Source organism: Diadema antillarum, unplaced genomic scaffold (assembly GCF_040938485.1).
Source record: "Diadema antillarum isolate AM-2024a unplaced genomic scaffold, OU_Dant_1.0 seq00000163_RagTag, whole genome shotgun sequence".
NCBI lineage: Eukaryota > Metazoa > Echinodermata > Echinoidea > Diadematoida > Diadematidae > Diadema > Diadema antillarum.
The window spans coordinates 764264-791175 of record NW_027271234.1 but is presented as its reverse complement, the minus strand read 5'-3'; the positions used below and the strand labels follow the sequence as shown (position 1 = coordinate 791175).

General features: G+C 39.6%; 1 protein-coding gene across 1 annotated transcript; it reads left to right on the top strand.

The window, feature by feature from the left end:
• Nucleotides 1-1846: 1846 nt before the first annotated feature.
• On the top strand, nucleotides 1847-3148 carry LOC139728069 (uncharacterized). The gene has a single exon (XM_071639031.1). The coding sequence runs from the start codon at nucleotides 1847-1849 to the stop codon at nucleotides 3092-3094; it is 1248 nt and encodes a 415-aa protein (XP_071495132.1). The 3' UTR covers nucleotides 3095-3148.
• The last annotated feature ends 23764 nt before the right edge of the window (nucleotides 3149-26912 follow it).

Here is a 26912-nt window from a genome sequence, read left to right as displayed (position 1 = left end):
CTAATGGAATTACATGCTCTTTCATATTTTATAAGAGGTTTCTCATTATCTCACCAAAAAACATTAGAAACCTGAATTTTGGTCTCAACCAGAACTATACGATCCCTTTAAAAGGGATACATTACTAAATGAAATATTCCAAGGGATATAATTCCTCTGAAAAGGGACGATTTCTTTTGTGAAGGACACTTTCAGTCGTGTTAATTTAATTAATCGTAAACCCATGAGTTTCTATCTGGATAGATCTCAATGAAAAGCTCCGTCAGACGGGCGCTGGCTCCCTGTTTATTAAAGTACTTCCAATGTCATTTCGTTCTACACAATAATCATTTCAGGTATCATCATCTTAGTAGTGTGCTTTGAACTAATCATGCTAATGGTGGTTCAACATAATCATTCACAAAGATAAGCATGAAAGATCTGCTTAAAAGCTGTTTGTTGAATGCTTGAAGAATGATGTGCCATTGAAAAGAATAATTGAGGCTTTTGAATATGCCAACAAAATATTTCCTGACTGCTATCTGAACAAAAAGATGTCTCCAGCTAATCAGATTTACACAGACTAATGTCGTCCTTCAGAAATTATCTACCGAGATTGTTGGAGCTGAGAAAATCTCCTCTCATTTGCTATGGAATAGATTGCACACACAAACAGTATGATGTCCACAAACTTGCTCCTTCGATTTTTCCCAATGTTAATTTCTTTGCAAGTGGGATTCAAACCTTCAGATCGCAGCCTTATTTCTGATATGTGGGTGACAAAGTCATGTGCTGCATGACAAAAGTCAGCCCCCCCCCCCCCGAAAAAAAAAAGAGACAGAACGGTCCATTTGGCTAGATGACTCGGGCCGTTACTTCCCCGATGATACACACAAACGGTATGATGTCCACAAACTTGCTCCTTCGATTTTTCCCAATGTTAATTTCTTTGCACGTGGGATTCAAACCTTCAGGTCGCAGCCTTATTTCTCATATATGGGTGACAAAGTCATGTGCTGCATGACAAAAGTCAGCCCCCCCCCCCCCGAAAAAAAAAAGACAGAACGGTCCATTTGGCTAGATGAATCGGGCCGTTACTTCCCCGATGATACACACAAACGGTATGATGTCCACAAACTTGCTCCTTCGATTTTTCCCAATGTTAATTTCTTTGCACGTGGGATTCAAACCTTCAGGTCGCAGCCTTATTTCTCATATATGGGTGACAATGTCATGTGCTGCATGACAAAAGTCAGCCCCCCCCCCCCCCGAAAAAAAAAGACAGACTTACCAACAGATTTGGACTTCATGATAAACCTGCATGGCAATACACCTGTCAGAGTTCTTCATGTCTCCTTGGGGGCATTTCATGAAGGAACTTGTCGGATAAAATATCTGCCAAGTCATTTATATCCGACAAGCTTTGAGAAATTCTTTAGTCTGATTGGCTGTTTTGATTTGATTTGATTTGATTTGATTTTATTGGTTCCTGCATTATATCATTGCTCATGCAGATACATACACATATATCATATACATTGATGGTACCATACATACAAATGGATATACATTAACATTAATTGCTAACAAGGTAAGTTTCTTCATTACCTTTAGAATGTACAGCAATACAGTTTCTTCATTGCCTTTAAAATGTACAACAGAACATAATTCTACTTCGTACAGCCTAATTTATTCGGAATCATGTCTGGGTTGTACACCTGTCACCGATCAGAGAACGCCACACATTCAAAGTATTGTGTCCTTATTCAGATGCAAATGAGTACCTGTTCATGTAGTGTGTATAAGTAGCCTGCTCACATCCGTACACGTCAGTGTACATTTTGTGGCCGACCAGAAGAACTTTGAGATGGAAGACCTGCAAGGCGATATTGAGCGGCTGCTCAACGAACCGTGCTCCCCAATACCGAGCGACATGCAGCTGGTGAACGAGAACTCAGGAGGCAAGCTGAGAGGTCCCAAGGGCCGGAGCAAGAAGACGCGCCCACAGGCAGGGGCGCATCCCCCCGAAGCATCTGCTGTAACTACAGCGGCAGGCGCTATCCCTGCCCCAACCATTTCAGCAGGCGTGATCCCTGCTGGCTCTCTGGCGGGCGCGATCCCCGCCCAGATGACTGCACCGGCGGCGTTGGGCGCACCCCCCAACGAAGCCTGCTCCGCGTCTCGCTTCTCAGAACTCGCAACTGCCGTTTCCACACTGCAGTCCACGGTCATGTCCTTGCTGGACACCCAAGCCCCTCCAGCACCGCAAGAGCAACCACCCCGTGACGACGACATCGACATGGAAATTGAAGATCTGGTTCAGCAGGACAGCGGGGTTCTCGGCGAGTTCTCTGATATGGTGGATCACCAGAGCGAACCCGTTGGAGCAGCAGTGAGCGACAGGCTCGCTAATATTGTGAACAAACTCATTCGGGTGAAACTGAAAGAATCCACTCTGAAATCTAAGCAGGAGTCATATCCAAGGCCTGCCAACTGCGATGCCGTTTCCACTTGCAGGGTTAACCCAGAAGTATGGCACGTACTAAAAACCGAAACACGAGTGACAGATTCGAAACTACAAAAGGTGCAGTCCCTTTTTTTGACGGCAACGACGCCCCTTGCGAGAGCAGCGGACGAGCTGCTATCGCAAAATACGCCCCTTTCCTCCCGGGCGTCCAAACTCATTCTCGATGGTATCGCCCTAATCGGAGCAGCAAACGTCGAGCTGAATGCGAAACGCAGGGATTTCATCCGACCCGAATTAAGCCCGACGTTCAGCCCGCTGTGTTCCGAAGAGATGGCGCAGAAACCATCCACGTTTCTGTTCGGGGACGACCTCCCACAAAAGTGTAAAGAACTTCGTGACACCGAGAAGCTGGGACTGAGTGTTCGCAACACCAGTCTCCCTAAGAGGAGCTTCAGGCAGGCGTATAGGGGCGCCTACCCGAGGAGACACCCCGGGCACGCCGGACGATACGATCCGTACCCGCAACGGAGGAGCGACGTTCCCTCCTCTCCGAGGTTTCCACCCAGGCAGCACCCAAACTTCAGCGGCCGACGGGCGCCGACATATCGCGGCCGTCCAGGCAGAGACAACCCGAGGCCGGACAAGTAACTCGTCCACAGGACGGAGTGAGTAAATTGCCTTCAAAAACTTCGCCTCCCCCGGTCGTGGGAGGTAGGCTGGCTCAATTTGCGGATAGTTGGAAGCTGATTACGTCTGACCAGTGGGTCTTAGACGCTATACAACACCATCATATTGAATTTGACCAACTGCCTTTTCAAAACTTCGTTCCAAACGAAATAAGTTTTTCACCTCGTGAAACTACCATTATCGACCATGAAATTACGAAGCTTCTCAATAAGAACGCTATTGAGCCATGCCTCCACCAAGACGGGGAGTTCGTATCTAATATTTTCATAACGCCTAAAAAAGATGGATCTTTTAGGCCCGTCATTAATCTGAAAGGCCTGAACAAGTTTGTTTCATATCATCATTTCAAAATGGAGACTTTTGAATCGGCACTCCTCCTTGTAGAACCAAATTGTTTTTTCGCGTCTATCGATTTGAAAGATGCGTATTTTAGCATACCGATAGCACCAGAACATAGAAAATTTCTTCGCTTTCATTGGAAGGGCAAACTGTTTCAGTTTCGCGTTCTGCCTTTTGGACTGAGCAGTGCCCCCCGGGTGTTCACAAAAGTACTAAAACCCCCAATAGCTGCCCTCCGCAATTTAGGAGATGTATCATGTAACTACATCGATGACGCCCTATCAATCGCTCGTAGCTATGACGACTGTACGGCGAATGTTAAGAACCGAATCGAACTTTTTGAGTCACTTGGATTCGTCATTAACAAGGAAAAGTCCGTGTGCGAGCCCCGCACTAATGTTGAGTTTCTGGGCTTCATTATAGATTCAGTAACTATGACAATCAGCCTCCCAGAAAGAAGGAGCGACACTATTATCCAAACATGCATTTCTTTGATAAATAAACGGACAACGAAGATACGCTCGCTATCTCGCGCTATTGGGCTCGTCCTTGCAGCGGAAATCGCTATTCCTTATGGGGCCATTTTTCGGAGGGATCTTGAAATTGAGAAAAATATTGCTTTGCAATGCAATCAAGGGGATTTTGAAGCTATCATTTCCCTGTCAGATAAGGCACGTCATGCCCTCCAGTGGTGGGCATCGAATTCAAGTAACTCATTTTCGCCTATCATGCGGAACATTGACCTGGAATTCGAGACAGATGCATCTCTCGAAGGCTGGGGCGTCTACTGCCCGACTAACAAGCGCAGCACGCACGGACAATGGAGCTCCGGAGAAAGGAATCTCCACATTAACAATCTCGAATTGCTCGCAGTTCTTTTTGCCCTCCAATCACTATGTTCAAACGAATCTGGCATTAACATTCGTGTTAAATCGGACAATGTTTCAGTAGTGTCGTGCATTAATCACTTCGGGACTTGCCATTCCCCCGAGTTACATAATATCTCGCGCACAATCTGGCTCTGGTGTCTAGACAGAAACATCTGGCTGTCCGCCGTACACATTCCCGGCGTTGAGAATTCAATAGCAGACGGCTACTCGCGCACATTTAATTTGAATACTGAATGGATGCTCGCAGCGCATATTTTCGACTCACTCTCTGAACTATTTTTCACACCAGAGGTAGACTTATTTGCATCGCGCCTGAACTTTCGCATGACTCCCTTTGTTTCTTGGCGTCCTGATCCCGAAGCCATGGCAACCGACGCATTCTGCCTCGATTGGGGGCGCTTTCGCAGCTACATCTTTCCTCCCTTCTGCCTAATGAGTAAAATTCTACGGAAATTGTCTAATGATCAGGCTCAGGCCATCATAGTTTTTCCTTTGTGGAAGACACAAAGTTGGTATCCCAAGCTAATGAGCATGCTAGTAGACCACCCAGTGATTCTGCCTCCCGCTAACCGAATTTTATCTCTCCCTTCCTCCGACAGCCAACATCCGCTATCACATCACCTGACGTTAGCGGCATGTCATGTGTCCGGGAACGCCTACGCATCAGAGGCCTTTCACATGCAGCTTCCGAGATCATCATGCGGTCATGGAGACAGTCAACTCGGAGGTGCTATAACTCGGCATACAGGAGATGGCGCCGTTTCTGTTGTACGTGGAAAAGCGATCCACTTTGCTCGGATGTAAGCATCGTTCTTAATTTTCTGGCGGAGGAGTTTCACGCTGGCGCAGCATACAGCACTCTGAATAGTTTACGCAGCTCATTATCTTCGTTTCTGCTCCCGTGTGACGGCCATCCAGTCGGATCACACCCACTCGTAACGAGATTCATGAGAGGGGTCTTCAACTCTAGACCACCGCGACCTCGATACAACTCTACCTGGGACGTCGCCGTGGTTTTGAATTACCTTCGCACGCTCAGCCCTAACGACAAGATTTCACTCGAACAGTTGTCTCACAAACTCGTCATGCTCATTGCCCTCGTCTCCAGTCAGAGAGCACATACTATAGCCTACATAGTTCCACATGACTCATCGGTCTCGAGTTCATCAGTCACCTTTTCAGTTAACCACATCACTAAAACTAGCAGGCCCGGGAAACTCGCTACGGCGATACAGTTGTCAGCATACCCAGAGGACGACCGTATCTGCGTTCTCCAAACGTTACGCGAATATCTTCGCAGGACGGCAAGTTTTCGAAGCGGGAATCGGTACCTCATTCTCTCTGTCAATCGCCCTCATCGCAACGTTTCCCCCCAAACGATTAGCCGATGGCTTAAAGGCGTCCTCCAGTCAGCCGGTATCGACACAGCTACATATAAAGGGCACAGTACTCGCGCCGCCTCTACGAGTGCCGCTCTAAGAGGCGGGACGGATATAGACACAATACTTTCCACAGCAGGATGGAGCTCTGCTAGAACTTTCGCGAGATTTTATCAGAAGCCTATTGAACTGAAGAAAAAGTCACTTGATATTTCATCTCTCGAGTAAGAGTCATGTTATTTTTTGCCTTTCTCAATCTCATGAGTCATAAGACGGGCAATGGAGCCCCTGCATGAATAAAGTTTGATCATGCCCGAACAAAATAATTACTCTGCTTGCTGAGTCTCATTCAACCATCGTCTTTGAAATCCCAGACATGATTCCCAATAAATTAGGCTGTACGAAGTAGAATTGATAGATTAAACGAGATTTAAATGAAATTTAACATTGAAGTTTAATCATAATTCTACGAAGTACTAAGCCTAATATGAGGAATCATGTCCCACCCGATAATACGGTTCATCCCGTCTCCTGACGTGAATGAGTGCTAAGTAATCCATGAATTGCACTGAGTTGTGATGGTGAGAATGAATTTCTTGCCCGCCCCTTCTTACTGTGGTTGAATGAGTCTGACTTTAAATACTGACGTGTACGGATGTGAGCAGGCTACTTATACACACTACATGAACAGGTACTCATTTGCATCTGAATAAGGACACAATACTTTGAATGTGTGGCGTTCTCTGATCGGTGACAGGTGTACAACCCAGACATGATTCCTCATATTAGGCTTAGTATACTTCGTAGAATTATGATTAAACTTCAATGTTAAATTTCATTTAAATCTCGTTTAATCTATCAATTATCAGTGATGCAATGAATAACGCAGAAGGGCTACAGCTTAAGCATTGCTTGATTTGCATGCAGCCCTCGTACATGATACATAACATATAGAAAAATAAGGGTAGGGATGACTTGCATAGAGATAGGATAGGAGAAAGGAGAGAGGAGAGGTCTGTCTGCTTTCGCTAATACACAAAGTGAGATCACCTGGATCACTGAATAGTAAAGCATGGCAAAGTATTTTCTCACCGAGGTACAGGTGAACAGTTACAGGTCATGGTCGGTTACATAACATTACGCAATGAATTCTGAACGGCGATAATTCAACAAGGGATTTTCACATACAATACAATTGCAATGACATTATAAGATCACTGATATCCAGAGAGCAGCATTGTCTTTACAGCTTTCTTGAAAGAATACATAGACTTTAAAATTCGAATTTCTGAAGGAAGAGAGTTCCAAATATCAGGTCCAGTGTGTCTGATAGATTTCAGAGCCATCACGGTTTTAGGATTTTGTAGATGAAATTTATCAGATTGCCTTGTGGGATAAGAATGTATATCCTTGTTTAGCTGAAATAATGAGAAGAAAGAAGATGGCAACTGACCGTTATACAGACGAAACATAAACAGTGAATTTTGCAAAAAATTAATATCATTTACCTTTAGTGTTTTTAATTCTACGAACAAAGGATCTGAGTGGTCCCAATGACCTGAATTGGTACATATACGTATAGCTTTCTTTTGTAGGAGCAATATACTGTCAATGTGACTTTTCGCAGTTGCCCAAACAATGTTACAATATGAGATATTCGACAATATCAACGAATTATAAAGCATAAATAGAATATTCTTTGGGACATAATACTTAAGCTTACAGAGTATACCAACATTACGAGACACTTTATCTGAGATGTATTGCACATGAGCATTCCATTTCATATTTTCACTGATATATATTCCAAGGAATTTGACACTTTCTTTTTGCTCCAATAATATACCATCCACCATTATATTCAATTGGCGCATTTCATTTTTATGCTTCTTATTATGAAAATAAATAAGATTTGTCTTTTTTAAGTTGAGTGACAATCTATTGCTCTTAAACCATGTAGATAATTTCGGCAATTCAGTATTAAGAGTTCTTAAAAGCGACTGAAAGTCAGAATTGGAACAAAATACATTGGTGTCATCGGCGAACAGAATATATTGCAGTAACTTAGAGGAATTTGTAATATCATTTATATACACTAGAAATAGTAGTGGTCCCAATATGGATCCTTGTGGGACGCCACAATGTATGGTTAAAACTTCAGAGTTTACCGATTCATAGTATACGTATTGTTGTCTATTTGATAAATAATCTTCAAACCATTCCAGTGGAATGCCACGAACGCCATAACAATGTAATTTGCGTAAAAGGATAGTGTGATCAAGAGTGTCGAATGCCTTGCTTAGGTCCATGAACACACCAATGACATGTTTTTGTTCAGCTAAGGCAGTCGACACTCTGTCATACAACTGGGCTAGTGCCATATCAGTAGAGTGAAATTTCCTGAAACCATTATTGGTCTTGGTTCAGTATATCATTTTGTAATAAAAAAATCATACAGTCTGTTATAAACAAGTCTTTCTATGACTTTAGAAAGACTAGGAAGAATAGAGATAGGTCGGTAATTCGAAAGAAAAGAAGAGTCATCTTTTTTGTATATTGGAATAACTTTTGCAATTTTACATGCGTTCGGAAATACACCAGTTGACAACGACAAATTACAAATATGTACTAAAGGTGTCAATATACTCCCAACAATCTGTTTTAAAAAAGACGTGCTCATTTCATCATGACCACATGTATGACTAGATTTTATAGAATGCACAATATCAAGGATCTCATTAAAATCTGTTGGTTTGAAAAATAATGAATTATCGTTTGACGTGCCCAAGTACTGCGAGAAATCTGTCTGTGTATGATCAATCTTAGAAGCTTGACTAGGACCTACATTAACAAAGTACTCATTAAAACAACATGCTACATCTTTAGGATCACAAAACTTTTCTCAGAATTTGTCGGATATAATTGCTTTTCGGACATTTTATCCGACACTCTTGTAGTATTGTCATAATGATGTAATTTCTTTGCTGCACGTTGCTTTTAACCTCACATTCCATGTGTGTGTGTGTGTATGTGTGTGTGTACATATAAAGCCTTCTGTGAAAGAAAATTGCACAAATGCATGTCGTAAATTATGGCTCACTTCATGTGATATTGCGGAATAATTAGCAAAATAAGAAAGTCAGAGATTACGTTAGATACTAGTACAGTCTGTATGATGTATGAAACAAGTAATGATTAATAACAGACAGAATTTGTGTAAATTTTCGGAAGTGAACAGAGATGTCCGTTGCAGATCAATGTATTCCAATATTATGGCATTTTACAAAATCGTTGTTGCCTGATGGTCACTGCTATGTATTTAAATTGGTAATATTTACTGTTGGCTGTAGCGATTCGTATGGTTTCTACCGTACATAACATTACATGTTTCACCATATATTGTTGCTGTTAAGTCTGTTAAATATGACAGTATGATTCGCCTATCATAATCATTCTCAAATAAACACAAGCAAACACTTGTCAACACCCGATGACTTCGTCCCGTTCGTGTGAACCGGTTTACGTATAAGTATCATGTAGTCATGCTATTTTCAATTCATTTACTTCTTTTTTCAATTCAATTAAATACGTCGTATTTTGATTTTTTTTTCAAGAAAACGTAACACAGAATAAATTAGGAATTATATCAAAGGCATATATTCATGTACATTAGAATGTGCGAAAGGTACATGATATCTAACAAAAAAGATATACACACATATCGGTAAATATTAAGTTATCTTTAGAGGAGGAAAAAGAAGAAGAAAAAGAAGAAGAGAATATTAAACACGGGACAAAAACAAATTTCAATATATACATTCATATAAACGGATACCTGAGATCGTTAGACAGAATGTTTGAAAAAAAGAAGAAAAGAGTGATGTAGTGTTTCCTTTCTTTTGATCATGAATATGACGCATATTTGACTCTTTCTTTGATGTGTATCTATTGCACACCGACAGGAATATAATATATGTATATATATATATATATATATATATGTATATATATATATGTGTGTATATATATATATGTATATATATATATATATACTATGTAGTAAATTATGTATTATGTATTCATATGCATGAATGTTTATATGTATTATATACATATATATTGAGAGAGACAGAATAATAAAGATGCAAGAAATAGACGAATAACAGTCAGACCTTGCTCTCTTCGTTTTTGTGTCGTTTGTTTTTGTTTTGTTTCTTTGGAATCTTAACCTCTCATGTCTTTCCTTAAGTTTCTCTGGTTCTTGGCCTATGCGGCTGTAGATTTAATTGTGTGTGTACATTTCACATACGCCTAGAAATGCGTTCATTGTTATCCTGTTAAAATCTCTCAAAGCTGGTATAAAGTTTCGTAATGCTTATACAATGGTACAGTATTGGTAGAGATGAGAAGTGGGCTTTTAACTTTTTTTGCAAGATACCAAGAAAACTCTTAGGAAATAGTACAGAGCATACCATTCTAAGAGGAATTCAAAGTTTATTTGATAAAAATCGGGTTTGGAATGACTGAAACATCCAAAAATAAAGTAAAACAAAGCGATCGTAAAAAAATGTGGGTCCCACACTTTATCACATTGCTCTGTTTAGGATATATCAGCCATTTCAAAACCAATTTTTATCAAATAAACGTTGAATTCCTAATGGAATTACATGCTCTTTCATATTTTATAAGAGGTTTCTCATTATCTCACCAAAAAACATTAGAAACCTGAATTTTGGTCTCAACCAGAACTATACGATCCCTTTAAAAGGGATACATTACTAAATGAAATATTCCAAGGGATAGAATTCCTCTGAAAAGGGACGATTTCTTTTGTGAAGGACGCTTTCAGTCGTGTTAATTTAATCAATCGTAAACCCATGAGTTTCTATCTGGATAGATCTCAATGAAAAGCTCCGTCAGACGGGCGCTGGCTCCCTGTTTATTAAAGTACTTCCAATGTCATTTCGTTCTACACAATAATCATTTCAGGTATCATCATCTTAGTAGTGTGCTTTGAACTAACCATGCTAATGGTGGTTCAACATGATCATTCACAAAGGTAAGCATGAAAGATCTGCTTAAAAGCTGTTCGTTGAATGCTTGAAGAATGATGTGCCATTGAAAATAATAATTGAGGCTTTTGAACATGCTAACAAAATATTTCCTGACTGCTATCTGAACAAAAAGATGTCTCCAGCTAATCAGATTTACACAGACTAATGTCGTCCTTCAGAAATTATCTACCGAGATTGTTGGAGCTGAGAAAATCTCCTCTCATTTGCTATGGAATAGACTGCACACACAAACAGTATGATGTCCACAAACTTGCTCCTTCGATTTTTCCCAATGTTAATTTCTTTGCAAGTGGGATTCAAACCTTCAGATCGCAGCCTTATTTCTGATATGTGGGTGACAAAGTCATGTGCTGCATGACAAAAGTCAGCCCCCCCCCCCCCCCCCCCCCCCGAAAAAAAAAGAGACAGAACGGTCCATTTGGCTAGATGAATCGGGCCGTTACTTCCCCGATGATACACACAAACGGTATGATGTCCACAAACTTGCTCCTTCGATTTTTCCCAATGTTAATTTCTTTGCACGTGGGATTCAAACCTTCAGGTCGCAGCCTTATTTCTCATATATGGGTGACAATGTCATGTGCTGCATGACAAAAGTCAGCCCCCCCCCCCCCCGAAAAAAAAAAGACAGAACGGTCCATTTGGCTAGATGAATCGGGCCGTTACTTCCCCGATGATAGACACAAACGGTATGATGTCCACAAACTTGCTCCTTCGATTTTTCCCAATGTTAATTTCTTTGCACGTGGGATTCAAACCTTCAGGTCGCAGCCTTATTTCTCATATATGGGTGACAATGTCATGTGCTGCATGACAAAAGTCAGCCCCCCCCCCCCCCCGAAAAAAAAAGACAGACTTACCAACAGATTTGGACTTCATGATAAACCTGCATGGCAATACACCTGTCAGAGTTCTTCATGTCTCCTTGGGGGCATTTCATGAAGGAACTTGTCGGATAAAATATCTGCCAAGTCAATTATATCCGACAAGTTTTGAGAAATTCTTTAGTCTGATTGGCTGTTTTCTCAGAATTTGTCGGATATAATTGCTTTTCGGACATTTTATCCGACAAGTTCCTTCATGAAATGCCCCCCTGATCTGCAAGTTATATTAGCTTTAATAGACAAAGACACAATTTTGCAGTTCTTACTAACGTGACAATTCTCGTTCCTGCCTTTGACGCGGCGGCTTCTCCTAGAATACTCTAGCAGGCTCTAGTGAAAGTAAATTAATCTCGACTGATACTGCGTGAGTGTTTAAAAATATGTTTGATTTTACAGCTTTGACTTGGAACCCCATCTGCAGGCATATATCTAACCCTTAACATGGTGTTGATTCTATGTTCCAACACTATTCTTCTGGTCATCATCCATCGACAAATCAAACAACAAGAAACCACCAAACTACTCTACAAGCCTTTTGCCTGCCTGAATCTATCTTTTGGCTTATGTTGGTGTCTGTACCAACGGCATAACCTGGTACGTCGCCAACACGGATCCCGCGTTGTGCAAATTGATAAACCTATTCCTTCCGGCGCTAAGTCGGATTTTGTTAAGTCTGCTTTCCTCTTGTATCTGTGCCATCAGTTTGAATCTGTATGTGTTGGTGAGTCGACCACTACGATACCGCGTAATTGTAACTCCAAAGAGAGTTAAAACAGCCTTTTCAATCTGGACAGTCTTCATGAGTGTGATATTATCGTTTTACCTCCCATTTCCGCAAATACCATTTGTTGATAGCATTTACTGCGTTTGTGTCACTAACCGAGAACGCGATTTTCCAGCCTGGGTCAGCGTTGTTGGAAAGGTGTCTTTCGTTGTGCCATCTGTAATCAATCTAGCGGTATCCACGACTTTGAATCTACTGTCACTTAGAATTGCTCGTAGAAATACCTTTCTGAATGAAACCAGCAAGAGGAAGGATCTTAAACCTGAGAACGTTGATGAGTCCAAGAAGAAGCCACCTTCCTGTGGACCATCGGCCGATCGAGTGTCTTCTGGTCCGGAGATGTTCCTTCGTCGTGCCACTTACAGTTAACGGTCCAACACCCGAGGTGCTTGCACTGTACTCCTGCTTGCTGGCATGTCATTCCTTAGCCTAGTCCCCTACATCGTGTCTACGTTGTCGCCGGTCACTACTATAGCATTTTACATCTTGGATGTTGCCTTGACAATAAATCTTTGGATGCAGCCAATAGTGTACGTGATTACCAACAGAATGGGCGAAAATTCGGGAGGGATTGTGGAACATTCGTTGAGGGATTCGGCTCATTTTGAAATGTTCAAAACCACCCAAATATGATACCCTCAAAACTACTCCCTAATGTGGCCCCGACAAATTTCATTCGGGCCACATTCGGGATGTATTCGGATGGAATTCTGTTGGATTCGGGGAGGCATTCGGGGTATTCTGGGTAGATTCGGGCCTATTTGTATCATCGGGGAAGTAACGGCCCGATTCATCTAGCCAAAATGGACCTGAATACCACGAATAGAGCCGAATCTGCCCGGAATGCCCCGAATACCTCCCCGAATCCATCCGAATCGTGACCGGAATACAGAGCAGAGTACAGGCAAGTGAGCCGAATAGACCAGAATACATCCGAGTAGCAGCCGAATATGTCGATTGAGCGGTCAGAATGAGCCGAATGGCCTCGGTGATATAGCCACATTGGCGATTTTGCAACAAAAATAAATTGAGTTGCAAATATATACCTATGATCTCTATGATATTTTTGAAGCCCGAAAGATCAATAAAGGCCAAAAATAATTGGGGAAACAAAGAATTTTCTGTCAAATCCATGTTCAAATGAAATTGGAGAAGCAATATAAAAAATGGTAGGATTTTGAATTGATTTCTCAAATTAAGAGGATTGTAAATTTTATTTGGTTCTTTAATTTGTATCATGAATTCTTAAATTTATTACTAAATTGAATGAATGAAATAAAGATTTTCTGTCCAGCTAATAATCTTTGTGCACAAATCCCTATGTTATTTAAAGTTTGAGTAAACAGAAAATTCTTATTTTCCCTTATTTTCCACCTTAAGTTTCCCGCTTCGATTTTGTTTGAGGTTATAAAGAGAAGAGGAGAACGAACACTTATTTTTTGCTATTTCATTCATGTCTCTCACTGCGTTAAACTGGTCTTGTGCTAACATTGTTATCTTAAAGTACATTTGCAAATGAAAGACAATAATTATGTCAATTCTCGCCATTTTTACTTTTGTGCCTTGGAGGACAAAAACAAATGTGTTCACGCATGAGTAATGTTTCGCTTTATTTTGACGTACTAGGTTGATAGAAAATTAAATTATCTTTAGTATGGTATATAATACATTGATTTTAATCAAAGTTTTCTATGAAAATTATGAACTTGAAAAGGTGTTTTCTATGTTTCTTTCTTTCTTTTTTGGTGAGTGTATAATTCAGAGAGAGAGAGAGAGAGAGAGGGAGGATATTTACACATGGAAGAAATAGAAGAAAATGGAAGAAATAGCCGAGTACCAGCAAGATATCGCTCATTCTCTTCTTATCTCAAACTTTCATGTCTCGTTTCATGTCTTTCTTATCTTGCAGATATGTTGTAGGTCTGAACGGACGTTGATAATCAATGTCCTTGAACATCACATAGAGTTGATCATGTGCTCACTATTATTCGGTTCATACAAACTCTCCTCTGTCAAAGCTAGTATAAAGCCTTGTAAATATTCCTAGATACAGGATCACATGAAATAGCTTTAAAAATTAAGATAAAATTTTAATGTAAAGGATCGATTCCTAATCTGAAAGACTCTCTCAGTCGTGTTAACTTAATTTACCGCGAGACCCATGAGTATGAGTTGCTACGAGAATCGATATTCAAAAGAACTCTATCAGACGGGTGCTGGCTCGCTGTCTATTGTACCAAATACTTCTAATAGAACATTTGGCTCTATACTACAATCATTTTAGATATTATCCACATAAAAACAAATTGTCAGCTCATAGTGTGTTCATCAGCTTTATTCACAGAGATAAGCAGGAAAGACGTGCTTTATAGCTGTTTGTTTCCTGTTTGAAAAATGACGAGAGAAAAAAATACCTGAGGTTTTGTGATGTGATTCACTTGGACATGCTTAAGAAATATTTCCCAATTTCTGTCTTAAGTCAGGGAAAAATGTCTTCAGCCAATCAGATTCTCTTTTAATCTACACAAACTGTGTTGTATTTTAGTGTTATCTACTGTGATTATTGTCGGCGGTGAGGAAATCTCATCTCATTGGCCAACTTTGAGGGTCGGACTGCACATATCAACCCAATGATGTCCAGCTTGATTTATTTAAATTTTCGTTTTATCGGATGTGGGATCACACCTTCTAGTGGCAAAATTGTTTCTCATATGGCGTGAAATGTAAGACGGACCTACCAACAGATTAGAACCTGATATCATAGCCATTCATCGGAATACAGTTATTTTTGTCTTTCATTTCTTGTGATCTGGAAGTCATAGAAGCCCATAAGACAGAGACGTAATTTACCGTTTTTACTTCCTAAGCACTTCTCTTTGCTGCTTTAGTTTCATTGGCTTCTCCAGGGAAAATTTGAGGGAAATAATTATTATACCCGAGAATATGCGATTACTCTAAACCATGTTTAAATATACAGCTTTGACATGGACTCCCATCTGCACATATCTAACCCTTAACATGGTGTTGATACTATGTTCCAACACCGTGTGGTGCATATCTAACTGTGACAAATACAGAAAAAGGGTGCGGATCGGTAGCTTAGACTAATGTGAATGATATCAAACGTCAGTATATTAAAGTCAACCGACAGCGAAAAATCCAGTATATGATAACGAACTGTTACGAGTATATCAATTGAAAATTAGTCATCTTAATAGAAGAAAAAACTTATGGTCAATAATTATAATACCACTCGCTCCCGTATCCAAATAAAAACCTTTAACCGTCATCATAAAATTTTCTTCATTCACATTATCATGATGGTATCACATCACTGTTTTCGTGTGATTACCACTTACATGTACATTTTACGTGCATACATTATCAGGAGATTTTTCAACGTAGTGTTGGCACTTCCGTAAGTAAATTATTTGAACTTAATTGACTTGAAGTCGGAGTGAAACTTGTATAATAAACAAACCGCGGGTATGAATTAAAGGGGAATTTATAACAATTATATTCATATCAATTGAGTGAAATTTTTTTTTCGTATTTTAGTAAAATTTGAGAAAATTGGACGGTTCTAAAGTTTAAAATTTTCGAAGTTTGTTGAAACCATGTGCCGTAATTGTTATAAATAAATTGGCTCCAAACATGACCAATGACTGGGGAACGATGTAGAGGAAGGATAAACAGACTTTCTTACTATATAGTTTCATATTTCTAGCATAATGAAAGACCTTATGGTTTACCTCAGTCAAAAGGCAGGGACAACTACAAACATGCTATAGACCATTAATAGATGTCAGTAACAAAAGGAGGGAATACGTACTTTTGTAGAGATTTAATTTGTGAAGAATATCTTTACGTTTCCTACGTTTCGTTCCCCAGCTGTGACAACCCGAACTATTCGTTATCCAGCAATGACGACACTCGGATTTAGCCAAATCTTCGAAGTTCATAATTTTTGCATTATCATTGTTATTTCAGTTCATTCATTTTATTTCATTTTGAGCAAAAGTATAAAATGCAATTTCACATTTGCCCATACATACGAAATCAATGCACCTCATTCAATTTACAGTTTTAAGAGAATGCTATCATGATAGGCAAACTGACACAGGATTGCATCAAGGAAAAGTTGTCGGAAATGGAGGGAACTGTTGGAAAGCCTATAGTTTGTCGAATGCAGTCCCCTCATGAGCAGTAACTAGTAGTAACTAGTAATAGTAACTAACGAAACGATAAGGCAAATTGAGAACTGAGAAACAGGAAAAACCTTATACAGATCATACGCGCACAACCACACACAGATAGAAATAAAGTAGCTCTCTAGTGGAAGAGATTCGCATTGAAAGAATATACAGAAGATCAGAGTGGACAGGAAGATGGGGACAAGGAGTATTATTAGGGCATAGATGAGAAAGCACACATTTCCCATCTTTATGTTGTTCTACATCTATGAATACTCCAGTATGCGTATTAGTATGGAATGCCAATACAAAGTTTTAACTCCATTGAAATGGATCGACATGTCGTGCGAAAGACGCTCCAAGCCATGTTATGTTGATGAACGGACAGGAGTCGGTTTTTTTTTTGCCTCTAGATCTTCATAAACACTTCATCAGATAGGCACTGATAGTCATGTACCTCCCACATAAAATACTTAATGTCATTTTGCTTTCACCATTTTCATTATTTGATTTGTTGTCAATTAACGTATATTGGATTTTTAACACAAAGTGGTTCACCATTGATTATACCGCACAATTGCCAGGCAAAAAGCGTTCTCAATAGATTAGTTGTTTGTAGAATAAAATAATGGAGCCCGGTTTGCCTGTTCAAAATAATAATGGATTATGCCCTTGAAGCTTTAGAATGTGTTACCCTTCGCATATGCTGACATAGCTGTGCTTGGAAACTGTGGGGAGAAACATATCTTAGGGCTGTAATCTGAGGGCCAAGCGGAAAGGACTACAGCCAATTAGATTTCGATTAAATGAGCACTGAGAGTGAAGTCCTTGCATTATATACTGTGATTGTCAATGTAGAGAAAATCTACTCTCATTGGCCAATTGTCATTCTAGCCAGTGAGGGAGGACGTTCAAGTTGTAAAGTTGTTTCTCGCGTGGCGTTACATATGATATGCATGTGGAGAACTTTGCAAACATTTAGATTTGACGGACAAAACTAAACTAACAGATCACAACTGGACTTCAACGTGCATGAGAATACACACTTTCCAGAGTCTTCATTTTCTCGTGATTTGCAAGGTCTATCCACCTGTTGGCGGGACGAAAATTTGGTCAATTTTTGTATTTCACTGGCATTCAGTCAATACTTTTGACCGCAACGACTCGCTTCTCAAAGAATTCATGGGATGAGAAGATATTGAAAACTGCTTGGTGATTATTTTACACTATGCTCAACGTAACGGCTTTGTCATGGACTCCCTTCTGCACTTATCTAACCTTTAACATGGTGTTGATTCTATGTTCCAAACACCGTTCTTCTGGCCGTCATTCATCGACAAGTCAAACAGCGAGAAACCACTAAACTACTTTACAAGCTTTTTACCTGCCTGAATCTATCTTTTGGCTTGTGCTGGTGTCTGTACAGCATAGCCTGGTACGCGGCCAACACGGATCCCGCGTTGTGTAGGTTGACAACAATGTTCCTTCCAGCGTCGAACCGGATTTTGTTAACTCTGCTTTCGTCTTGTATCTGTGTCATCAGTCAAAATTTGTATCTGTTGGTGAGTCGACCATTACGATACCGCCCTAATTGTAACCCCGAAGAGAGTTAAAATAACCTTTTCACTCTGGACAGTCTTTATGAGTGTGATATTCTCGTTTTACCTCCCATTTCCGCAAATGCCTTTTGTCAATAACATTTATTGCGTTTGTGTCATGAAGCGAGGACTGCGATTACCCAGGCTGGGTCAACGTTGTTAGAAAGGTGTCTCTTGTTGTGCCATCTGTAATCAATCTGGCGGTATCCACAACTTTGAATCTACTGTCACTTAGAATTGCTGGTAGAAATACCTTTCTGAATGAAAGCAGCAAGAGGAAAGATCTTAAACCTGAGAACGTCGATGGGTCCAAGAAAAAGCCACCTTCCTGTAGACGATCCGTCGATCGGGTGTCTTCTGGTCCGGAGATGTTCCTTCGTCGTACCACTTACAGTCACCGGTCCAACACCCGAGGTGCTTGCACTGTGCTCCTGCTTTCTGGCATGTCGTTTCTCAGCCTCTTGCCCTACATCGTGTCCATGTTGTCGCCGGACACTTTCATAGCGTTTTACATCATGGATGTTGCCTTGACAATAAACATTTGGATGCAGCCAATAGTATATGTTATTACCAATAGAGAGGCAAAGACAATTTGCCAGACTTTCTTACGTCGATGCATGTGTCTCGATTAGACAAAACATAATTCCCGTAAATGTATTCGTGATTATTTTTCCGCATGGTATAGATCGAAATATGATTCATTGTTGCTTATTGTTGCATTCTTTTTCATTTGTTTCCATATTTCATTTTTAACAACTATTCCTGATAGTTATTATGGTAACCTTGTGGCTACTCAGTAGCTACTTTAATTGTTAGATCGTGAATCCCTCAAGAGGAATACTTATACGTAGAATTTTCAACGTTTTTGCAAAGTAGTACATAATTAGCTTTGAAAAATACAAACAAGGGGGCGGATTGGTAGCTTAGTCAAATACAAAAAAAAAAAAAAACATTGAACGTCGGTGTATCAAAGTCATCAGTCAGCGAAAAATCAAGGATATGATAACAAACTATTACTTTAGTATATCAATGGAAAGTCAGTCATATTAAAAGAAGACAAACCTCCGGCAAAACAATTACCCCCCCCCCCCCCCCCCCCAAAAAAAAAATGATAATAATAATAAAGTCTTTATTGTTGGTATATTGGGGTGTATATAATACCCCTCACTTCTGTATCCAAATAAAAACCATTAACCGTCATTATAACGTTTTCTTGTTATTTACATTATCATGTAATAGGTCCTATCACTGTTTTCATGCGATTACCACTTACATCCACTTCACGCGCATTTATTATCAGGTGATTTATCAACGTAGTGTTGGATTGAAGTCAGAGTGAAACATGCATAGTAAACAAACAAACCACGTGTGTAAATCAAAGGGGAATTTATACAAATTAAATTCATGTCAATTCAGTGAAAAAAAAATCGTATGGTAGTGAAGTTTGAGAAAATTTGTCAGTTCAAAGTTTAGAACTTGTGAAGTTTTGTTGAAACCAAGTGCCGTAATTGTTATAAATCATGATAATATGCTAGACCAATAACAGATTTCAGTAACAAGAGGAGGGAATGTTATCGTTCGTAGAATTTAATTTGTGTAGAATTTCTTTATGTTTCCTACTTTTCGCTAACCTCCTGTGACATCTCGCACTGTTCTGCCTGAATATGACCCGAGTCGGATGGATTCGGTGGATTCGGAACCTATTCGTCTCTGATTCGGGGAGCTTGCCGGATCAGAGACGAATGATTTCCCGAATCAGGGCAAAATCGCCAATGTGGCTATATTAGCGAGGCTATTCGGGTCATTCTGGCCGCTCAATCGACCTATTCGGCTGCTACTCAGACGTATTCTGGTCTATTCCGCTCACTTACCTGTACTCTGCTCTGTATTCCGGTCACGATTCGGATGGATTCGAGGAGGTATTCGGGGCATTCTGGGCAGATTCGGCTCTATTCGTGATATTCAGGTCCGTTTGGCTAGATGAATCGGGCCGTTACTTCCCCGATGATACGAATAGGCCCGAATCTGCCAAGAATACCCCGAATGCCTCCCCGAATCCAACAGAATTCCATCCGAATATATCCCGAATGTTTCCCGAATGAAATTTGTCGGGGCGACATTAGGGAGTAGTTTTGAGGGTATCATATTCGGGTGGTTTTGAACATTTCAAAATGAGCTGAATCCCTCCACGAATGTTCCAGACGCCCTCCCGAATTTTCGCCCATTCGGGGAAGGAGAACAGAATACTCCTAAATACGTATTCGGGTGGATTCGCAGCTGATTCGGCTCCGGTGTAACCGAGGCTTAAACCAGCAATGACTACACTCGGATTTAGCCAAACCTTCGAAATTCATCTTGGTTTTTTTTTTTCACGGATTGACTAATTTTCCTGAGATTCAATGATGTGTTCTTCTGATATTCATATATCTACTAAACTCATATGCTTGGGCTTGGGGTAAATTCCCTTTGAAGCATTATGATGTGTGCGCGCTTTGATGTCAGAGTCTTTTCTTTTTTACTCCTTCCAATTAGTCTACTAAACTAACCAAACCAAAGTCGAAATGGCAAACTTAACGCTTGTGTGAACACCTTAGTTTTTCTCTTCTAAGGCAGAAAAGTAAAACTTGCATAAAAGAAAAAATTGTCATTCATGCGTAAATGCTCCTCAATGTAACATTAAGAACGGAAGGCAAGTTTAACACGATAAAAAAAAATGAGTTGCAAAAACATACCTATGATATCTATGATGTTTTTGAAGCCCAAAAGATCAATAAAGGCTAAAAATTATGGAGGAAAACAAAGAATTTTCTGTCAAATCCAAATTCAAATGAAATTGGAGAAGCAATATTAACAAAAATAGTAGGATTTTAAATTGATTTCTCAAATTAAGAGGATTGTAAATTACATTTGGCTCTTTAACTTGTCCCATGAATTCTTAAATTTATCCCTAAATTGATTGAATGAAATACAGATTTTCTGTTCAGCTAATAATCTTTGTGCACTAAATTCTTATTTTCTTTCAAGTTTGAGTAAAAAGAAAATTCTTATTTTCCCTTATTTTCCACCTTAAGTTTCCCACTTTGATTTTATTTGAGGTTATAAAGAGATGAGGAGAACGAACATTTATTTTTTGCTATTTTATTCATGTCTCTCACTGTGTTAAACTGGTCTTGTGTTACAGGGTATGAAACGGCATTTGCAAATGAAAGACAATAATTATGTCAATTATCGCCATTTTTACTTTTGTGCCTTGGAGGACAAAAACAAATGTGTTCACGCATGAATGTTTCGCTTTATTTTGACGTACTAGGTTGATAGAAAATTAAATTATCTTTAGTATGGTATATAATACATTGATTTTAATCAAAGTTTTCTATGAAAATTATGAACTTGAAAAGGTGTTTTCTATGTTTCTTTCTTTCTTTTTTGGTGAGTGTATAATTCAGAGAGAGAGAGAGAGAGAGAGGGAGGATATTTACACATGGAAGAAATAGAAGAAAATGGAAGAAATAGCCGAGTACCAGCAAGATATCGCTCATTCTCTTCTTATCTCAAACTTTCATGTCTCGTTTCATGTCTTTCTTATCTTGCAGATATGTTGTAGGTCTGAACGGACGTTGATAATCAATGTCCTTGAACATCACATAGAGTTGATCATGTGCTCACTATTAATTCGGTTCATACAAACTCTCCTCTGTCAAAGCTAGTATAAAGCCTTGTAAATATTCCTAGATACAGGATCACATGAAATAAGCTGAGAAATTAAGATAAAATTTTAATGTAAAGGATCAATTCCTCATCTGAAAGACTCTCTCAGTCGTGTTAGTAGTTAATTTACCGTGAGACCCATGAGGATGAGTTGCTACGTGAATCAATATTCAAAAGAACTCTATCAGACGGGTGCTGGCTCGCTGTCTATTGTACCAAATTACTTCTAATAGAACATTTGGCTCTATACCACAATCATTTTAAATATCATCCACATAAAAACAAATTGTCAGCTCATAGTGTGTTCATCAGCTTTATTCACAGAGATAAGCAGGAAAGACGTGCTTTATAGCTGTTTGTTTCCTGTTTGAAAAATGATGTGCGACGAGAGAAAAAAAAAATACCTGAGGTTTTGGAATGTGATTCAGTTGGACATGCTTAAGAAATATTTCCCAATTTCTGTCTTAAGTCAGGGAAAAATGTCTTCAGCCAATCAGATTCTCTTTTAATCTACACAAACTGTGTTGTATTTTAGTGTTATCTACTGTGATTATTGTCGGCGGTGAGGAAATCTCATCTCATTGGCCAACTTTGAGGGTCGGACTGCACATATCAACCCAATGATGTCCAGCTTGATTTATTTAAATTTTCTTTTCATCGGATGTGGGATCACACCTTCTAGTGGCAAAATTGTTTCTCATATGGCGTGAAATGTAAGACGGACCTTCCAACAGGTTAGAACTTGATATCATAGCCATGCATCGGAATACAGTTATTTTTGTCCTTCATTTCTTGTGATCTGGAAGTCATAGAAGCCCATAAGACAGATACGTAATTTGCTGCTTTTACTTTCAAAGCGCTTCTCTTTGCTGCTTTAGTTTCATTGGCTTCTCCAGGAAAAATTTGAGGGAAATAATTGTTATACCTGAGAATATGCGATTACTATAAACCATGTTGAACTTTACAGCTTTGACATGGACTCCCATCTGCACGTATCTAACCCTTAACATGGTGTTGATACTATGTTCCAACACCGTTCTTTCTGACCATCATACGCCAACAAGTCAAACAGCCAGAAACCACCAAACTACTCTACAAGCTCTTTACCTGCCTGAATCTATCTTTCGGCTTGTGCTGGTGTCTGTATTCCATAATGTGGTATGTGGCCAACATGGATCCCGCGTTGTGCAAACTAATAAACCTGTTCCTTCCAGCACTGAGTCGGATTTTGTTAAGTCTGCTTTCGTCTTGTATCTGTGTCATCAGTCTAAATCTGTATCTCTTGGTAAGTCGACCACTACGATACCGCGTAATTGTAACCCCCAAGAGAGTTAAAACAGCCTTTTCACTCTGGACAGTCTTTACGAGTTTGATATTCTCTTTCTACCTGCCATTTCCGGAATCACCGTTTATACACACAGAATATTGCGTTTGTGTCATGAACCGAGACTGCGTCTACCCAGATTGGATCAACCTTGTTGGAAAGGTGTCTTTCGTTGTGCCATCGATAGCTAATCTGGCGGTATCCACAACTTTGAATTTAATGTCCTGAGAATTGCTCATATGAATACCTTTTCAGATGAACCCAGCAGCAAAAAGGATCTTAAGACCGATAACGTTGATGGGTCCCAAGAAAGGTCGCAGCCGTGTGGATCCTCCGTTGGTCGGTCGTCTTCAGGTCCAGAGACGTTTCTTCGTCGTACCACTTACAGTCAACGGTCCCACATGAGAGGTGCCTGTACTATTCTCCTGCTTGCTGGCATGTCATTTCTTAGCCTCGTGCCCTACATCGTGTCTATGTTGTCGCCGCACAATACAACTGCGTATTCCATCATGGATATAGCTTTGACGATAAATCTTTGGATGCAGCCAATAGTATATGTTGTTACCAACAGAGAGGCAAAGACAATTTTCCAGACATTCTTACGCCGAGGCATGTGTCTCGATTAGAAGACACAATACCCGTAAATCTACTAGTGATTATGTTTACGCATGTTTTAGATCGAAATATGATTCATTTTTGCTTACAGGTGCATTAACTTTCATTTGTTTGCTACTTCATTTTTAACAACTATTCCTGATAGTTATTGTGGTAACCTCCTGGCTACTCATTAGCTGCTTGAATTGTTCAATCCCTCAAGAAGAATATCATACATAGAATCTTTAACGTTTATCCAAAGTAGTGCATATCTGTCTGTGACAAATCCAGAAAAAAGGGCGCGGATCGGTAGCTTAGACTAATGTAAATGATATCAAACGTCGGTATATTAAAGTCAACCGACAGCGAAAAAATCCAGTATATGATAACGAACTGTTAATAGTATATCAATTGAAACTTAGTCATACTAATAGAAGAAAAAAAATCCGGCAAAACAATTTTGCTCCCCCCCTAAAAAAGGGTCTTAATTTAACTAAATTGAATTGAAGTCGGTGTGAAACATGTATTATAAACAATCCGCGGGTATAAATTAAAGGGAATTTATACCAATTATATTCATGTCAATTGAGTGAAAAAAATGGTCGTATTTTAGTGAAATTTGAGAAAATTGGACGGTTCTAAAGTTTCAAATTTGCGAAGTTTTGTTGAAACAATTGGCTCCAAACATGACCAATGACAAATGACTGGGGAACGATGTAGAGGAAGGATAAGCAGACTTTCATATTAGTTTCATAGTTCTAGCATAATGAAAAGACCTTATGGTTTACCTCAGTCAATAGGCAGGGACAACTACAAACATGCTATAGACCATTAATAGATGTCAGTAACAAAAGGAGGGAATAGGTACTTTTGTAGAGATTTAATTTGTGTAGAATATCTTTACGTTTCCAACGTTTCGTTCCCCAGCTGTGACATCCCGGACTATTCGTTATCCAGCAATGACGACACTCGGATCTAGCCAAACCTTCGAAATTCATTTTTTTTTTGGCATAATTATCATTTTAGTTCATTCATTTCATTTCATTTTATTTCATTTAAAGTATAAAATGCAATTTAACATTTGCCCATATAATACATACGAAATCAATGCACTTCATTAAATTTATAGTTTTAAGGGAATGCTATCATGATAGGCAAACTGACACAGCATTGTATCATGGAAAAGTTGTCGGAAATGGAGGGAACTGTTGTAAAGCCTATAGCTTGTAGAATGCAGTCCCCTCATGAGCAGTAACTAATATTAACTGGCAAACGAAACGATATAAAGGCAAATTGCCTGAGAAACAGGGAAACATGATACCAAATCATACGCGCACAATTGCACACACAGATAGAAATAAAGTAACTCTCCAGTGTAGAAGATATACGCAATGAAAGAATATACAGAAGATCAGAGTGGACGGGAAGATTGGACAGGGGACTATTATTAGGGCATAAATGAGAGAGCACTTGTTTTCCATTTTTATGTTGTTGTACACCTATGAATACTGAATTACTATGGAATGCCAGAACAAAGTTTTAAGTCGAATGAAATGGATCGACATGTCTGCGAAAGACGCTCCAAGCCGTGTTATGTTGATAAACGCAAAGGGGCCGTTATTTTTTTTTTTTTTTTTGCATGAAGACCTTCATTTAAGACACTTCATCAGATAGGCACTGCTAAGTAAGTACCATTCACATAGAAAGCCACCTCGCTTTCCACCATTATTACTGTTTGATTTGTTGTCAAGTGTATCAACATATATTGTATTTCTAACACAAAAAGGTTGACCATAAATCATACACAGCCATTGCCACGCAAAGAGTCTTCTTCATAATTGTTGTGTGTGTGTTTTTCTTTTTTTTCTTTTTTTTTTACTACACATATGGAGCCTTGTATGCCAATGCATGAGTAAATGTCTTTGAGGCTCTACAATGTGGTATCCTTGGCATATGTTGACATAGCTTCGCTTGGATAATGTTGAAATAAAAAAGATCTTTTCGGGCTGTCATCTCAGGGCCAAGTGGCAGACTACAGCTAATTAGATTTCCATGAAATGAGCACTGAGATTGACGTCCTTGCATTACAAATGATTCGTCGTTGCGGAGAGAAAATCTACTCTTATTGGCCAATGGGTAGTGAAATATGCATATTGGCACGATACACGATGTCCACTGAGATTCTCCGTAGATCCGTTGTCATTCTAGCCAGTAAGGAAGGACGATCAAGTCGTAGAATTGTTTCTCAAGTGGAGTTATATTGATATTGCGTTAAGTTTCACAAGCACAGACTTTGAGGACAAAAGTGAACAAACAGATTAGAACTCGACTTCAACGTGCATGTTAAAACGAAATTTGTAATTTTTGATGCAACGACTCGCTTCTCAAAGAGTACCTTCGGATGATCATTTGATTCAAGACTACTTGGTGATTGTTTTACACCATGCTCAACGTTACAGCTTTGACATGGACTCCCATCTGTACGTATCTGACCTTTAGCGTGGTGTTGATTCTATGTTCGAATGCCGTTCTTCTGGCCATCATCCATCGACAAGTTAAACAGCCAGAAACCACCAAACTGCTCTACAAGCTCTTTACGTGCTTGAATCTATCTTTTGGCGTGTGCTGGTGTCTGTACGCCATAGGCTGGTATGTGGCCAACATGGACTCCGCATTTTGTAAACTTGTAAACCTATTCTTTCCAGCTCTGAACCGGATTTTGTTAAGTCTGTTATCGTCATGTATCTGTGCCATCAGTTTGAATTTGTATCTGTTGGTGAGTCGACCACTACGATACCGCCTAATTGTAACCCCAAAGAGAGTTAAAATAGCCTTTTCACTCTGGACAATCTTTATGGGTGTGATATTCTCGTTTTTTCTCCCCTTTCCGCAAATGCCATTTGTCGATAGCATTTATTGCCTTTGTGTCACGAATCGAGACTGCGATTACGCAGGCCGGGTCATCGTTGTTGCAAAGGTATCTCTTGTTGTGCCATCTATAATCAATCTGG